The 17,561-nt window shown below is 41.8% G+C and overlaps 1 protein-coding gene across 7 annotated transcripts; it reads right to left on the bottom strand.

Annotated features, from left to right (window-relative positions):
- Positions 1 to 1,488: 1,488 nt before the first annotated feature.
- On the bottom strand, positions 1,489 to 15,674 carry ARL14EPL (ADP ribosylation factor like GTPase 14 effector protein like). 7 transcript variants are annotated; one of them, XM_053408497.1, is made up of 5 exons: positions 15,351 to 15,674; positions 12,201 to 12,321; positions 6,889 to 6,933; positions 4,501 to 4,643; positions 1,489 to 2,611 (listed from the first exon to the last, which is right to left on the bottom strand). In XM_053408497.1, the coding sequence occupies exons 2-5, from the start codon at positions 12,300 to 12,302 to the stop codon at positions 2,404 to 2,406; spliced, it is 498 nt and encodes a 165-aa protein (XP_053264472.1). In that variant the 5' UTR covers positions 12,303 to 12,321; positions 15,351 to 15,674; the 3' UTR covers positions 1,489 to 2,403. The 7 variants fall into 7 exon arrangements, with proteins under 7 accessions (XP_053264472.1, XP_053264473.1, XP_053264469.1 ...); XM_053408498.1 differs by lacking the exon at positions 15,351 to 15,674 and adding an exon at positions 14,778 to 14,831; XM_053408494.1 differs by lacking the exon at positions 15,351 to 15,674 and adding an exon at positions 13,729 to 13,870.
- Between the last annotated feature and the right edge of the window lie 1,887 nt (positions 15,675 to 17,561).

The raw sequence follows: 17,561 nt of genomic DNA, 5'->3' as shown, positions 1-17,561 counted from the left end.
CATGTTCCAGCTTGTCTAATATCCTTCTTAAATTGTGGTGCCCAGAATTGGACATAGTATTCCAGGTGTGGCTTGACCAAGGCAGAATAGAGTGGCACTATTACTTCACTTGATCTGGACACTATACTTCTGTTGAATTGTTAGATTTTGCTGAGTAGTCTTATTCTACTGAACCTTTCAGAATTTTGTCTATATGCCAATATAGGATTGAGATTGGTCTTTGGTCATGCATGTCTGCAAAGGGGAAGCCCATATGCATACTGTGCTATGCAGCAAACCCTACAATTTGTACCTGATACAAGTATAAAAAGATTTTAAACTGCAAATCTACCACAAACACAGAAGTGTGACTTGGGCACTTCCCAAAACATTGTTTTGTGTGACATTGAAGGGACTTGTGGGTACATTACAGTAATTTAAGGTACTGAAGTAAGAAGTGAACTGTTGATTCAACGTTTCCCTTAATGGCTTAGTAAAGTTGCAATCTCAATTATGGAGTTTTGCAAGCCGTCATTTATTGAAACTAGGTTTCTTTGACTATTTTTAAAAATTCAATTTTAGACACACTTTTAAGCAAAACATCAACTTGTTTTGGAGCTATAGCAAACAGAAACAGCTGAAAACCTGACCAAGTTGGCATATCAGAAGTGATTTTCCATGGCTGCCTGTCTCACATTAAAAGCCGATGAGGGAAAAATGAAAGTGAACAACCAAGCCTCCCAATAGAAAGTGTAATGGCTCTATTTTTCTCTGAAATAAGAAAAAGGGGTCAAGGCCACCTAGCCAATTTTGTGGAGGTCAATTGGAGTCAAAAGAAAACTACAACCAAGCAAAGAAGTATTGCGGGGAGGGGGGAACCAATCAACTCTCGCAGGATTTCACATGGGATTTAGCCCAAAGTTCTTTAAAGTTTTAATTTGCATTAACAATTTAAGTGTGCAGCTATTGCATAACTGCATTAGTAAACAGCAAAGAGAAGCAAACACTGCAGAAACCTTAGTTAAACAGAATAACAATTAAACGTGTCAGCGTTTCTCTTCGCTGTGAAAGGTAGGGCTCCCTCAAAATTCTAATTAAGAATTCATTGTGATTTTAGCCACTACTGTATATCATTTGATAACCTCTTCATATACACCACTATATTACCAGCATACATGCCCATTTCCTTTCCACTAACCTCTATGTCGCTGATTTTTTTTTTCCAGTCAAGGAGCCTTGACTTGTTATCCATTTCAGTTTGTTATGACCACAGTATCTTAAGAGTAAGCAACTCATTTAAGGAAGGGGGGGCGGACTCAAAGTTGGAAATGACACTTTTAACAAAAATCACCTGCATGTTTCCTTTTATGAATACAAATGTCCATTTTTTTTATGTACATTACAGGCAGACTAGTGTAAAATGGTTGAGAACGTAACTTTTAAACTATGAATTCCTTAAATACATTTAGAACCCGGGTCTTCGTACCAATAAAAACTGTATGCTTGACATTATTTATATCCAACTTTATTTTCTGCAACTTTGCTCAAGGACTTAAACATTTACTTTGATAGCCCCTTGTTCTGCACAGATGATAAACACAGAAGGAATCAATTTTCGAGTTGTGCAGCAGCCCGTTGGGGAACAAGAAGAGGCTTTCATTAATCTTGAATTCCTTGGTTCCCCCTTTCTTCCTTCTGTTTGCAAGAGTCACTTTGCAGTGTGATTTTCAGGAGGGCACAGTCTTTTCACCTGAGCAATAATAGGGTACAATAATCTATATGAGGCAGGTATAGATGCAGTCAAGAAATAATAAGCTTTTAAAGAGGGGGGGCCTGCTTTTTCTTTAATTTGCTTCTGCTGGCTTTGAATTGGTTTATTCCCAAGGCAGCTGGAACTGTCCAACGAAAATGTTCAAATCGCGCCCCCCCTTCCTCTATAGCCTTAACAGATGAGAAAGATTAAATAAACTTCCTAGTAGCCAATTCCAACTCCTAACTTGTTTAAATTGAAGAAACTCAGAGGCTAGGCAACATATTATGAACCAACACCTGGCTCAGAGCAAATAAAAAGATATGAGAAAGTGCTTGAACTTTTTCATCTGCCCTTTTCCAGCTCCACACACCTAGTGTTCAAAATGTGGCTGTGCATGTATTTTGGCCCCCACAGGCGGAAAAGACTGCTTGGGGAGTGATTTGGAGCAGATAAGTGGCGGGTGGTGAAAGTGTTAAGCTCCGCTCTCTTCCACACTCAATATTATGGTCTGCATGTCACACCCTGACAGCTCTGCTACCCATCTTTGCACGTCAGGCATTTTGTTCCTCTAACAGGAGGAATAACACCCCCCTATCTCATAAATAAATAAGTAAGTAAGTAAGTAAGTCCAGCCTCTGTTTCACAACAACAGTGGTCAGGTAAAAAGCTGTTCAAAACGGAAATCTGATAACCGGCCCAGCCTCTATTTGAATCTGATCGTAAACCCATTTCCGGTTGCAGCGACACTCTGCCCCACACTTGGTGGAATTGCATTTAGGGCAGGGATAGAAGCAGCCTAAGCAGTTCTTCTCCAGACAGTCACACAAATCCGCTTTACTGGAAAGCAGCCGGCCGTGTTTGTCATATTTCTTTACGGGTCTGTAAAAGAGAAAACATGGAATCGCCATTGGTTTTCAGAGTACAAAGCAAATAAAAGTGGGAAAGCCATGAGTGGGTGGGGAGCCTCCGTACTTCCTCCTGATACTCCTGCAATATACACTGTACCTCGGTTGTCGAAAGTAATCCATTCCGGAAGACCATTCGACTTCCCAAATGTTCAACAACCGAGGCGCAATGAGCAGTCTCCAAAGTCCACCAAAGTCAATGGAGAAAATTGAGAAAAGTTTCAAAACGGAAGCAATTACTTCCTGGTTTTGGGCGTTCGAAAACCAAAACATTCGGCTTCCAAGATGTTCGAAAACCGAGGTACTGCTGTACTGAAAAAACAGTTTTGAATCTCAGACCTTAACTTGGGGCCATATTACGTAAGTCCAACTTGGAAGGATGAGTTGGGGGTTGCTTTGGGAAGATGTTTGCTAAGGACTGCTGTGCCCTGGTAGATTTTCCACAGGTAAGCTCATGCTAAGTTATGCAGTTAAGCACTGTAGCCATATAAGAACAGCTGTCATTTGTGCAGTTAGCAAGGGACCCTAAATATCAGAAATCTGATCAGTTGCACAACTTACCTGACAAATGGGCACACATATCAACAATCCAGGGTTCAGTGGAGTATTCTGCAGGGGACAGCCAGGAACATTAGCCACAAAAACTGGCCAGCATGATTAATTACAATCCAAACTAACTAGAGATAGGGAATTGCATTCCTGTACTGTCTTGCAAAAAAGCATATTTAAAATAAATTAGAGGTGTCCTGGATTCTGATCTTGATGAGCACTATCAATAAGCCTATCCTGCTTCCTTATCAGCAGAATTCACAACCACCATCAATTCTAGTTTTCTTGGGATTCAGACTATTTTTTTGTCCTCCTCATCCAATTTATTAGTGTCTCTAAGTGTCAGTTCAAAGCCGCTATTTGCTTCCGATTCAGATGCAAAAACAAAATAGAGAAGGGTACCATCAGCATATTGATAGCCCCTTTCTCCAAATCCTGGACATTTTCCATGGCATTTGTTATACTGTACCAAATAAAGAAGGGGAATGAAAAAGTTTTGCTGCACTCAAGTACAGTGGTACCTTGGTAGTCGAATGGTTTGGTTCCCGAACAAATTGGCTCCCAGATGCTGCAAACCCGGAAGTCAGAGTTCTGGTTTGCAAACGTTTTTCAGAAGCCGAACGTCCAATATGGCTTCCACAGCTTCCAACTGAGTGCAGCTTTCCTGCAGCACAATCAGAAGCCGCACCTTGGTTTTCGAACCATTTCGGGAGTCGAACGGACTCCCAGAATGGATTAAATTTGAGAACCAAGGTACCACTGTAGCCTCCATAAAGATGTAAGCTGTCCATTACTATTTTACCATTATAACTGGAAAAATTCTAAACCAGTTGAGCGCAGTGACCCTAAGGATGGCATGATAACTTATGGCAGTTTCTTTTATGCACTTTTCTCTTGTCTTTTTAAAGATAATGCAGCCTCGGCAGATAGAAAAATCAGCTCTGCCCTCAGATGAGCAGGTAATATTTATGATCAACTGTGGTTCTACTCCAGATGAACACCTGCCTACTAGGGCTACTAAAAAGGATACAGTCTATGTTGAAGAGTGGAGAACAAGAGAAGATGGATGTTACCATTGGGCCCCACTTCTGATTTTTCCCTTGTCTGCCTAATGAATGTTAATCAACTACCAATTCTGTGCCTCAGAAAGCAAATTCCAGAGAAATTGGTGGGGCTTAAAAGACAGTTTGCATCATACTGCTGACTTAAATTATAAACATCAGGACCCAGCCTTATGATCTTATGGTAATTCTTATGATGGTCTGTAATTACTCCCAATTTAAAATATAGAATAAGATGCCGCATGTTACTTACTTCTTTGTATTGTTAAAACAATCCTGGTTTATCATTGACAGGCAGGCTTTCTTCTGCTGCTCTCGGGTTTCAGGGTTGAAGTCTGCTAGAAGTGGTCCCGGATTTTGAAATGCCAGGCATTTCAGCTGACGCTCTATTTGTTGCTAAGAGAAAACGAGCGGTTCTGAGTTACAGTGATAAAATACTCTAAATCAGGCAGTAGCACAGGGTGGACCCATTTCAAGCTAGACCCAAACTTAAAGGATTCTGGGGGTGTGACATGCTTTTGAACAGGGAAGGCATTCACATTCTTACCTTCCCGATTTTAAGTTTGATACCCACACCCACACCCACCCGGCCACTTCAATATCACTCACATTTATTTATTTATTATCTATATTCTGAGTTGTCTCAGAATATAGATCCTCCAGATGATGCACAATAAGTTAAATAAAACCACATTTGAAATGTAACAATGATGACACGAGCTCACACTAAATGCCAGACCAACACAAAGCAATAAAGCAATGCCTATGCCAAAAACTCATTGTGTACATCAGGAAAGCCACAACAGAGGAGCCACCCCCAAAAAGGCCCTATCTCTCCCTTGTAGCTAGCCTCTCCACTTCAGGATGAGGGGACAACACAGCGAAGAGATGCTGCTGCAGCCATTCCCACAACCTGTCTGCTGTGCTGAACCCACTTTATTGCTTCATGAATGGCAGTGGTGGATTGCTGGGTGCATGAAGGAAGGGAGGGAAGGATGGTCGACCATCACAATGCAGACGAGATCAGGATGGCAAAAGGCAGCCAACTGATTTCTGTTGCAATGCAGGAGAAAGGATTGGTTCAGTCATCCATCACTCTCTTTTCCTCTCCTGCTCACCATTTCTGCATGCTCAAGGGGGAGGATTATTTTTACCATAATGGCATCAGCTGTAGGGCACATGCAACTTTATGAATTATAAATTCCCCTCATCTTGCCATAATTTAGCAGAGAGAGCAGATGGCAAACACAGGGGTGGGGAGATAGCCAATGCACAAAGGAGAAACTAGGTGCAATGCCAGCCAACCTGTCCTGGCCAGACAGGCAGCTGCACTAACTGCTACTGGAAATGGTGAACAAAATCATGATAAACCAACACTTATGGGTGTCAGCAGTAAGTCATCATCAGAAACAAATCACGGTTTACAGTGAATGAACGAGCAATGTGCAGAAGCACTTGTACCCACTCTGCCTTGCCTACCCCTAGGAGAAACAAACATTACGTCCAAACCACTAACTGGTAAGCCAAGAACAAACCTTTGAATCCATTTGTGGTTTACTGAGAGAGAAACAAACCTCAAATGCTCTTCACATATAACACTAAGGCAGGCCTTGTGGTTTGTTTGTCCCAGAGATGCTGATTGAGTAGAACACACCAGCACACTCCTCATAGTTTTTTTCCTGATTATAGCTCACCATTACTTGCGAACCAGGCCAAGGTTAAATGACAACAAAGAAAACACAGGGCAGCACCACTGAGCCTCTTGGGCTTGCCGATCATAAGGTCAGCGGTTTGAATCCCTGCAATGGGGTGAGCTCCCGTTGCTCGGTCCCAGCTCCTGCCAACCTAGCAGTTCGAAAGCACGCCAAAAAGTGCAAGTAGATAAATGGGTACCGCTCCAGCGGGAAGGTAAACGGCGTTTCTGTGCACTGCTCTGGTTTCGGTGTTCCGTTGCGCCAGAAGCAGCTTAGTCATGCTGACCACATGGCCCGGAAAAACTGTCTGTGGACAAAGGCCGGCTCCCTTGGCCTATACAGCGAGATGAGCGCGCAACCCCAGAGTTGTCTGTGACTGGACTTAACTGTCAAGGGTCCTTTACCTTTACCTTTATTAGCACTAGTAAGGCAGCTGCTACGCAGGCATGATAGTTGAGTTGCTCACTTAGGCTAATTTTGTGATGTCTAAGACAGTGTTTCCCAACCTTGGGCCTCCAGCTGTTTTTGGACTACAATTCCCATCATCCCTGGCCACTGGTCTTGCTAGTCAGGGATGATGGGAGTTGTAGTTCAAAAACAGCTGGAGGCCTAAGGTTGGGAAACACTGGTCTAAGAGACCCTCAGTTTGCCTAGGTGCCAAGACAACCACTCAGAATATACTGGTGTCATGACCAAGGGCCCTGACACTTTATCTACTGGGGAAAGGCCATGGATTCGGAGGATATCTGACTGGGAGGGAAAATGCATCCTCTGAATCCACTTGTGACATGCATCTTCAGCCTGAAAAGGTCACCTTACTTTCTTCAGACACCAAGGGCTTCAGCTCAGAAGCTACAGTAATAATAATATATTATTTATACCCCGTCCTGGAAATGCTTGAACTCTGCTACTCTCTGCTAGGTAGTTGCCTGCCTCCAAACTCTTACCGTCTTCTTTTTCCACTGATCCCCTTCGCCTGGCAACTCAAGAATCTGAAGGCAAGGAAAAGGCACAGAAAGAATCACTGATGCAAAAACAAGAAAATAGGCAAAGGTGCTACAGCAAAGTACTGAAAAGAATGAATAAACCAAAAGCCAACACATTAATAGCTAGGGAAAGTATTTCAGGGTGGGTGTTTTATTTTCAGAAGCAAGAAAGGGTTGAATTTTGATTCATAATAAAATACAAGTAAGCTAGTAAATTTGTGCACAAATTCAAACGGGAGCCAAGAATGAGGTTGTGCTTTTATTTTTTTATTTTTAAATATCTAAGTCAGTAGTTGACTACTGTATTAATTTAGTTGTTCGAAAAGGTCTAGGGGAAGGAGGGACAAGTCAAATGACTGAATTGCAGAAAAAACAAGCATCTGTTCTAATAAAAGGCTTGCACAATGAAAGCAAAATGATAAGGAGCAACACTGAAGGAGAAAATGCCAAACACATGCAGTCTGCTGAATTAGATAGACTTATGCTCGATCAACTGTGCAATGATGTGCCTATGTGGCTAAAAATATATCACCTGTCTGCGTTTGACTAAATCGCTCTCGGGCTGTTACCTTTTCCTAATATCAGCTTAGGGCTGAACGCCTTAAATCCTTCCATGTGGAAACTGTTGTGACATGACGAGTTGTTCGTCATGGCTCACCATAAAGTCTGAGCAAGTTCCACCAGGGAACTGCTAACCTCCCTCTTCCAACATTTGTGGTTACATGGCCAAACCTGCCTAATCTGTGAGATGAATCACCATGGGCAAGCGGCTCTCCATGTAACAACAGCTGCCACATGGAAGGATTTAAAGCAGCCTTCACATGCTAAGCTGTACTGGATACATCCCTCCCCTCTCTATCACACACAAACTTTTCATAGCTGATGGAGGATGCAAATGTATTTGCAGATGCTAAAGCGTTAACCTACGTTGTATATTTGTAACATGTGACTGTTTTCTTTGTGTCTGGAACTTTATGTCAGGATCTGGGCCAGATCCTTATATCCCCCATCATGCACAACCTTGCAATTGATAGGTGGGTGGGACCCCTCACCTGTCTGTCACGTGACATCACAATGCCATCAGGCACCTGTGTAGGTGGTCACCTGATGATATCACTGACACATGAAATTTTGATACAGGTACAAGGATGTGGGAATGTTAAGGATAATGGGAGAGGATATATTGATTAAACATTATCCTTCACTCACGCCAGTGAGTCATGTAGCAGAGTAGATTCCCTCAATACAGCAGGAAGCTAGTTTGCAGATTCATTTGAATCTCTTTAGTTAAGCAATCCAATCTGGCTTGCCCAGATGCATTATTCCTGGTGTCCCCTTTTTCCCCTCTTAAAAGAATAAAGACACAAGAGTCTTTCCTTAAATGTAACAAGAAGTTTACTCACATTCAGTTCACAGTATGATCCCTGAAGGCAGGCTTTAGCTTGTAATTACATAAGAAAGTGTGAGTTAATCCCACGTGGGGATTGAGCCCATGTGCTGCTGGCTGAGAGCCAGCAGACAGCAAAATACATTAAGAGAACAACATCAGGAGAACAAAATGGAGAGCAGCATGGCATCAAGAGAAAGATGGCTATGTGACTCGGCTCTTTTGTGGAGTCAGCCAGGGTCACACCCATCTTTTTGGTCACATGCAGGGGGAGGACGCTACAGACCAGGGGAACAGGAAGTTGTACTAGCTGCAGTAACACCTCCCTGCCTGTGTCCACTCTAGGGAAACAAGGAATGTTGTATTTGACTGCTCCAATGGATTACATCCCACAAAGGATAGGTTTTTTAGGCAACCACATATAACTTCATGAGTAGGGCAGGTGAGTGTGGCAAAACACGCTTGTAGGTCAAATTGGGATGCCTCACAGCTGGAGGTTCCCCACTGCTGTTTTAGATTATTACTGCTATGCATGTGGTTTGCACTGCCACATTGCCACACCCTCATAGCTGACAACATTGATACACACATATGGATAGGTTCTTTTGACAAGCATTCCCTTTGTTGCAAAAAAAAAAAAAAAAAGCCAGGTGGGTCATAGCACCATGTAGCTGAGTATTTATTTCTGCTTCTCAGGGAAGCAGAATGGAAAACAACCACTGGTAGAAAACTGCTACAATATATAAGAAGGCAGATAAAGTTAAAGCAGCTAATACACCAATTCAGAGAAGAAGAATAAACTAGCTATATATCTATGTGTGTTGTGTGCAAAGGATAGCAATCTGCACAGTGACGGTACCTACGCACAATACAACCTATTATATGACCCCAACAAAACCATTGGCTGCATCACACATCCCTGACTAATCCACTTTTTGTCTAAGCAACAGCATATGTAAAACTGGATTCTATGCACATGTCAACATCAACACATGATGACGCTAGCCCACCCTAGAGCGGCTATATATTTTCACCCTAAGACAGAGAATGCTTTAGTTGCTGAATCAGTCCCTCCATAAATTTCTTGGTTTGGGTACTTGTGGAAGTACAAAGTGACCCAGTTAAAACAACACTGTGGCAGAGTGGTTAGAGTTGTGGACTAGGATGTAGAAAGCAGTGAAGTTCACTGTAGGGCCTTGGGTCAGTGGCAGTATCTCAGCCTAAGCTACCTCACAGGGCTGTTGGGAAGATAATGTGGGGTCTGGGAGAACTACACATGCCATCTTGATTATCTTGGAATGGAGGTGGTATATAAATGTAATAGGCAAATAAACTCATGGTGTGAAGTATATTGTTTTGGAACTGATGATCTTGTGGTTGTGACATACTCCGAGGTCATTTACAGAGTTCTTACCCTTCCCTGTATCCTGCCACATCCTGGGGGTCACAAGACAAACTTAACTGTGTACCTAAAGGTCCCACCTTAGTCAACAGAATTAAGTCTACAATAGAATAGCCAAATGGATGATTAACTGCTGCCATATAGAGCCATAGAACTTTACCATAGTTTGGTTAAGAGGCTGAAGATCAGGACAGGGGGTGAGATACTAGAATCCCACTGTATCAAACCACACCAGCTGCGCTTAAACCTCTGAATTTGATTTATAAACCAATTATACACAGCATGGTCTTGAGGCCAACTTACAAAAACAAGAAAAGTTTGTTCTGACTTCTGAACTTGCTTCTGACTACTGACATAGGCAGTGAATGTTTCTTATGTGCTTCAGAAATAGTGGAGTCTAAAATTACCAGTCTTTTGTGCTGCTCTCATGGCAGATGAATAGCATTGCGCCTCACCAGGTAACTCCAACTGAAGGCCCCGAGCATTTATAAATATTTGCCTGTAAAATGAACAGAGGCCTAAACTGCATCCGGACGTTGGCTGGGATGAAACGAAGGTCATCTCTGATGGTCCATTCAAGAAAGGAGGCAGGAAGGAACACTGGGGCCTTGGGGTGTAGCAAAAGGTCAAACAAACATTTCAGTTTTCTATCATTTGGCCCCAACTCTTTGTGACAGCTACAATAGTTCAACTTCTGGTTCATACACAACAGCAAGCCAAAATTAGGGGGAAGTGAATCTTAAACATTCTGGCAAAGTCCTTCTGGTAGCACAGGAAGAGGAGGAGGGGGAGAGGCATGAATCCAAAGCTTTGCTTGGAGTTCTTCCAGCTCATGTACATAACACTAAAACTGTGAACCTGTCCCATGTGGAAGGAAGTGTTAGAATTCCTGCTCCATGTTTGCAGTCATGGGATTTTTGTCTTTCACATGACGGTATATGCTTTGACTCCACAGAGTGGAAAGTGACGGAGACAAGATGTTTGTGTTACTGTGTTCCGTGAAGTGGGACTATTGTCCTTTGTTTGTTTTTTTCTCTTTGCTGTCCGATGCTAGAGAGAGAGGGAGCCATGTTGCAGTGCTCCGTGTGTGTTTATATGTAAATAAAGTAGATTAGCCAAAATGCTGAGTTGCTGGGGTCTGTCACATGAAATGCGCAAACTCTGTGGATCCCTAAGTGTGCCGGTGTCGGTTGGCATTGGTCGCTGTGATGTTCGGGCAGAAGAAAGCTTTTGAAGCTCCCGAACGATCGACCAGGAAGGAGGGAACATGCCAGTCAGACATGTGTCTCTGCCAGGGTCCTACTCGAGTGTAGGCTGAGCTCCTGACAGGAAGAGGGGTGGTCAGTGGTGGTCAGTGGAGTACTGCTTATCTAACCTGACACCTGTATGGCTGTGGCTTTCTGGGAGGGGTGAGGCAGCAGCAAGGCTGCCTAAACATGTGAACCTGGCCATTGTAGCAACAAGGATGTACTGGCAGGCAAGCTGCATTGGCTCCAACACCATGCCAACCTCTACTGGAAACAGGAGAAGATATTGATGGTATCCCAATTTCAAAGCAGCCTTCTCAGAGAGGTTCAACTGGCACAAGTGCTTTTTTCTGGGGGGACGCAGGGGTACACCTACTCCTAAACATTTTTTTAGATAAAAAGCACTGCTTAGCACCATCTTTATGAAATTTGCAGCACCAGGTGAAGAGTTATCTATTCTTTAATTAACACTTTATAGTCTCAACCTCTCAGTTTTAAGCTGAGTTTTGAATTCTGCTTTAGGGGTTTTTAAAAATTAATTTGTTATAGTTTTTGTGTTTATACTGTTTTTAAATGTTTTTGCTTTGTGAGCCGTCCAGAGAATTCCTGCTATGGGAAAACATTATTATTATTAATTATTCATATTAATCAAACTTATTAGTTGCCCTTTTAGAAAATGCAACTCAAATAAATGCAATAAATAATCAACAGCCTAGTACTTACTATCTGAACCTGTGACACATTGTCTCTGAGCTACAGTATATATCCCCCCTCCCATTAAGATGATGAAGAAAACTTCACATCACTTTATTGACAACATAAAGTCTATCCTCCATTTCCTTTGTCCCATAAGGACCCTTGTCAGTAGAAAAATGGTTGAAAATATGGACATCTTGCAGCACTTAGGAATATTGGAGATGCTAAATAGCTAGGTTGCAGGGTCTAAACCCAAGAGAGATCTAGGCATGTTATATATTTGTATCAATACTCAGGTTCCAGACAGATTTCTAACGGGGGAACCCCCTGGTTGGAAAATGTAAACTTTTATTTTATTGTTATTTACTAAATTTGTATACCATCATTCACCCTCAGGGGAGTTCACACACACACACAAAATACAATATAAAAACCACAGCGTGGATCAACTTAAAATCTCATTTTCTATACTGTCATTTAGAAAAGAAGACACCTTTTGAAAGATAGAAATAAATAACATGTGTGCACTCAGATATCCTACCTGTTGTTTTTGCTCTTTAGTGCAAGTGCTAATTGCTCCTACCAGCCCCGCAGCCGCAGATTGTTCTCCTGCTGGACCATTTCCTTCTGAGGAACCTTCCATTGTCAAAGGTACGCAAAACCTAAAATGGCAGGTGTACAATGTATACAGGTGAAGCATGTGCCAGACTTTAGGCAGCTAAAGATTTTCAAAGATGGCAGCAACGAGACATTTTATAGGGCACATTAACCTAGATACAGAACCCTTTCGCTCCCATAGTAACTGAACCCAGATTTTTTATTATTCATTCTTTCTTACATTACTCCGTTGCCCCCCCCCCAAAATCCCATGGATACACTTCATCTCCACATGTTAATTCCTGCAAGAGTACTTCTAAAGCTTCAGAAGGCACAACGAAAATGTTAAAAAACAACGGCAGATTAGGACAATTTGAGGGCTACTTAATCTAATAACATTATCAGCAAGAATGACAAACAGCCTCGTGGCACATTAAAAAAAGAAACCTAACAAATTTGTTGCGACAGGAAACTACATCAGATGCATATGCCGTAATAATACATTTGTAAGTGTTTAAGGTGTCACAAAGCTCTGCTGGCTGTGGGCAAACAAACTAACAGAATGATCAGTAAGCCAGTGACAAGTATACCTTAGAGTTATATTAAAAGGTATTGAAGCCAGTACAGTGGTACCTCGGGGTAAGAACTTAATTCGTTCTGGAGGTCCGTTCTTAACCTGAAACTGTTCTTAACCTGAAGCACCACTTTAGCTAATGGGGCCTCCTGCTGCCGCCGTGCTGCCGGAGCATGATTTCTGTTCTCAACCTGAAGCAAAGTTCTTAACCTGAGGTACTATTTCTGGGTTAGCAGAGTCTGTAACCTGAAGCATCTGTAACCTGAAGTGTATGTAAACCGAGGTACCACTGTATACTATACTAGCCAAGCCAACAATCCTCAGTACTAATTCCAACCTCACCCAACACCTCTCTGGCCCGTGCAGAAGACGACTTCTGGAAGACACCAGATTTTTGGGGTACTGCAATAAGGATAAGCTTTTGGTTTCTACTCCTGATGTGTAATGCTGAGCCCATCTTCCCTAATCCAAAGCCCTCTAACTATATTGGACTACAACTCCCATCAGCCCCACCCAACATAGAGGACTCAGGAAGGAGGCGGAGCCTGGCCTGAACTGCACCAGAAATCTAGCTGAGATTAAAAAAATAATATGAGGAGATACGGCGGCTGCTTTTATTCTTAGCTAAATTAGCTGCAGGCGTGAGAGCCTCTCTGAGGCTGGCTTGGGGGTGTCTCCCACCAAGCCCTCACCCCTTGAGGAGATCTAGATACTATATATATGCTATATACTAATCTCCTCAAGAGGGTGGGGGCTTGGTGAGAGAGACCCCCAAGGCAGCCTCAGAGAGTCTCTCACGCCTGCAGTTAATTTGGCTTAGAATAAAATAAAATATATATTTGACTAGTAATATATTACAAAATATATATTTGGAGATTACACACACACACACACACACAGAGGGTTTCTTTCAGGTCAAGTTTTGTAACAATCAGGAATGGAGGTCATGGAAATAAGCTGAATAAATCAGGAGCTGGAATTGGGCCAATGTGCTTTCCTGTCCCCGTTCCTCTGCACCAAAACAAAAATCTTCCAGGATTTGTTAATGGCTGCTTCTCCTTGTGTGTATAAGCCCTTCTTCTTCTCATTCCACCCCACTTCAGGGAACAATGTATCTGGATTCTCCTCCTCTTTATAGTCAGAAAGCTCAGTTAATTACAGGGACTTCTTCTATCCATTCTAAGTATATATTTTCATTTCTTTTTGTATATAATTTTATTAAGTTTTCTGTTTTACAATTTAAAATACTCATTTTACATCCTTAATATACCAGTTACTTCTCTTCTCTTTCCATGGTTCATTTTGCATATCATAAACCCCTGCATATTTTACAAAAAAACTATTCCATTATTGCATCCATCCAAACTTGTTTACACTGTTGAATTTATCTTAACGCTTCCAGCAGTTTCAGCCGTACGCAATTATTTCCCATATAGTCAATAAACCTTTTCCAATCTTCTTTAAACGTATGTTCTTCTTGTTCTCTTATTCTGTGTGTTAAGTCTGCGAGTTGTGCACATTCTGTCAACTAAAGTTCTTGCCATTCTTCCTTAGTTGGGACCTCACTCGTTTTGCATTTTGGGGTAATTATAGGCACTTTTTAATGACGAAACAGCTTTAGACAGCTTTCCTTAAAGGTGACGATATTTCCAAAATATAAGATAAAAAACAAATAAAATAAAACCTACATACAGCAACAGTGTTTTGTGTTATGTAGGCTCCTATGGTGTAAGTAATGGGCCCCGCCTGCTAGCCTGCTCCCTAAAATATCACTGGTTTGCTCATTTCTATATAAATCACTTTGATAAAACACATATTCTGTTATGTGCAAATGGCTTTAGATACCTATTAGGTCCATAAATTACCATATAGCATATATTCAACACAAAAAACAGCAACAATTTGTTGTTGTCAAAGGACAGATGGACATATAAAGGGCCCCATTACCTTCAGTAGCTTAGGGCCTCATCAAACCTAAATACGGCTCTGAGCAGGGCATGTCATTTTAAGGGATGAAATTTATTTCCCCCAAAATTTATTCAGTAAGGGGGTCTTTAAAATATTGTTTTTGGGTGTGAAGAATTCAAACCTGCTGTTATTTTTGTGACGACAACATTTAGCTTAGTAAATATAAGATTATCACAGAAACATAGAATTGCAGAATTGGAAAAGACCACAAGGTCCAACCCCACAATGCAGGAATCAATTTGGGGCTGGAACCCACAGCCCTGAGATTAAGGGTCTCCTAAGAACTGCTTTCAGAAAACCAAAGAATTTTAATTTTACCTTCTAAAAACGTCAGATAATATAGAATACGTAACTGCAAATACTTGGCCATGCTTTTTAATGACTTCTATGCAATTTCTCACACCTTTTACTTACCAAGCAAAACTAAATTATATTATTTTAACCCAAATATGTTTTGAATTCCCAAGTTGCGTTAGAACTTTTTAGCACCCTTCGCTTTTGGAAGCTGGAAGTTAAAAAAGTCAACACACCCAACTCTCACATTTCATTTACCTGCAAAAGTTTTATTTTTATCTGAAACTCATGTGCTTCCCTGTTGCATAATGCCCAAAAGGGAAACACCAAACTCCATTTGCAGTGATGAGGCCAAAAACTCTGGCACCTAAGACTAAAAATCCAAATGGTGCTCTCAACTGTGGTAAAATATATATATATAAAACTAAGTAACTGACAATTTGCTGTTTTTAAATGGTACTCAAATTCTGATATTTGAAGTTGACCACCACACTCTTTCTCACTGTAGGGCCAATTCCGGAAGTAGTGGCATCACTGTGTTACTCTTTATCTTAAATATGAGTTCTGCTGTCTTTACATCTGTTATGTAGGCCACACATATAACACAGGCCTGCTGTGCCATTTCCCTTCATTGCAATGTTATTTCCATCAGTGGTCACTGAAAAGTATTTCACAAAATTGAAAAAGTGAAATTGGGGCTGTCTGACTGGTCACGCTGAAAGGCCCTGTGTCGATTTGAAGTAAGAAACAGGACTTTTAAAAAAATATGATTCCCCCCCCTTAAAAACAAAAACCCTGTACAGCAACATGTAATATGTAGTTAAACTAATATGCCATTAGGTGTCACTATTGTTCTATGAAGGCGCAAGGACAGTATTATGCCACTTGAGGAATGAAAAATATGTTTCTTTTTGACACAGACTATGAAGCATTCGTTTGAATTGCCATCCCACTTACAAATCAAATACCTTGCAAGGTATTCACACAGCTTTTAAGTTAGCATAAAAATTATTGCCAACGATTATTTTGATACATAAAACATGCATAAATCCCAATGCAAGTTTCAGAACCAGCCACTATTTCTCTCATCCCAAATACCTGCTTTAACACACAAATCCTTGCCTCCAGGGCCAGCCTTAACATTGGGGCAAGGCAATTGCCTCAGGCGGCAGAGAGGGTGCAGCAGCAGCAGCAACAGCAGCCGCCTATGGCATTCCTCATGAGCCCCCTGGACAATTGCACTCTCTTGGAAGACCAGAGCTCTGTATGCCACAAAACCTGGCATACATCCCCTAAAGTAGCCTGCACACTCCCGTTTGCTCCATAACTGAGAGCTGGGCTCCATAACCCTGAAGCAAGCACATCACATACCCAGCTGTCCCCAGCCTGCCAGGTTGCTGAGCCTGCATAATCATGTCCCCACAGTGATAACTGCAAGGCTGGTCACACCTGGTCTGCCCCTGAGCTTGAGTTAAGGATGGGATAGGAAATAACTGCCCTGTAGCCAATCGAAATAATTCCTGACTTAAGCATGCTTTGTCTACGCAAGTTCTTAGTCAAGAGTAACACAAGAAAGGAAGAAATTGGGCATGAACTTGCATGCACTAGTATAAATGCTTTGGGTTTTGTGCATTCGGGGACAGGTCTTTTGGAGAGATCCTGCCAAACCTCTTATGCTGCAGCATTGAATAAGCTCTTTTGCCCTTCTGCCCGTTGTCTTTTATTGGTGACAAAAAGGCAGCAAGGGAGGTCTTGCCTCCATAACATAGCCAGCCTATGCCTTCCAACTGCTGTCATGAGAGGCAGTGCACACTGTCTTGTATCCATCTTGTCATTCCTTGGGAAATACAAGTAATTTGCAACTTAAGTGCATTTAACTTGGACCCAATGGTTTTTTACTATACGCAATGGTGGCTTTGCACACAATCGCTGAAACCTAATCCCTGCATAATATGAGAGTTGCCTGTACTGTATTTTGATGCATTTTCCTGATTTCAATCCGAATTGAGAAAAAGGATGGACCTAGCTGTAATGTGTACACAGCTTCAGGTAAAATGGAGGGTGCTGTCCCATTGCCAGTGATGAAATAAGAATCAACTAAACAGTCAGCTTCTGTACATGTAATGTGGTTGGAGAAATGACATCTTCATTCTCACATAAAATGCCCTGGGCCAGCTTTCCTTATTTCTCAAAAGTCTACCCATCCTATCCTCTGCTATGACTTATGCACAGTTTACATATTTTAACAGAAAAAGGATACTACTCATTTGGATAATCAAACTTATGAGGATTTCAGTATTGTCTTAATGCTTCTCTTGGATAGCCATGTGTCCTACTTGGTGGAATATATGTCTCTCTTTAAGGGAGTCCATTATCTGAAAAGCTACCTGTGTCATGGAGTGATCAGTGCTGGATTTACATATAAGCTAAACAAGCTATAGCTTAGGGCCCCACTCTCTTGGGGGCCCC

This window comes from Podarcis raffonei, chromosome 11, assembly GCF_027172205.1.
Source record: "Podarcis raffonei isolate rPodRaf1 chromosome 11, rPodRaf1.pri, whole genome shotgun sequence".
NCBI lineage: Eukaryota > Metazoa > Chordata > Lepidosauria > Squamata > Lacertidae > Podarcis > Podarcis raffonei.
Note: the sequence above shows the minus strand (reverse complement) of the source record. Positions and strands in the feature narration are given on the sequence as shown.

What these genes read in the sequence shown, in the direction of transcription:
- ARL14EPL (XM_053408497.1), bottom strand. Translation starts at nt 12,302, where the DNA reads ATGGAAGGTTCCTCAGAAGGAAATGGTCCAGCAGGAGAACAATCTGCG. An exon ending in CTAAAGAGCAAAAACAACAG is followed by an intron (nt 6,934 to 12,200) that starts GTAGGATATCTG and finishes CCTTGCCTTCAG; the next exon opens with ATTCTTGAGTTGCCAGGCGA. An exon ending in ATCAGTGGAAAAAGAAGACG is followed by an intron (nt 4,644 to 6,888) that starts GTAAGAGTTTGG and finishes GTTTTCTCTTAG; the next exon opens with CAACAAATAGAGCGTCAGCT.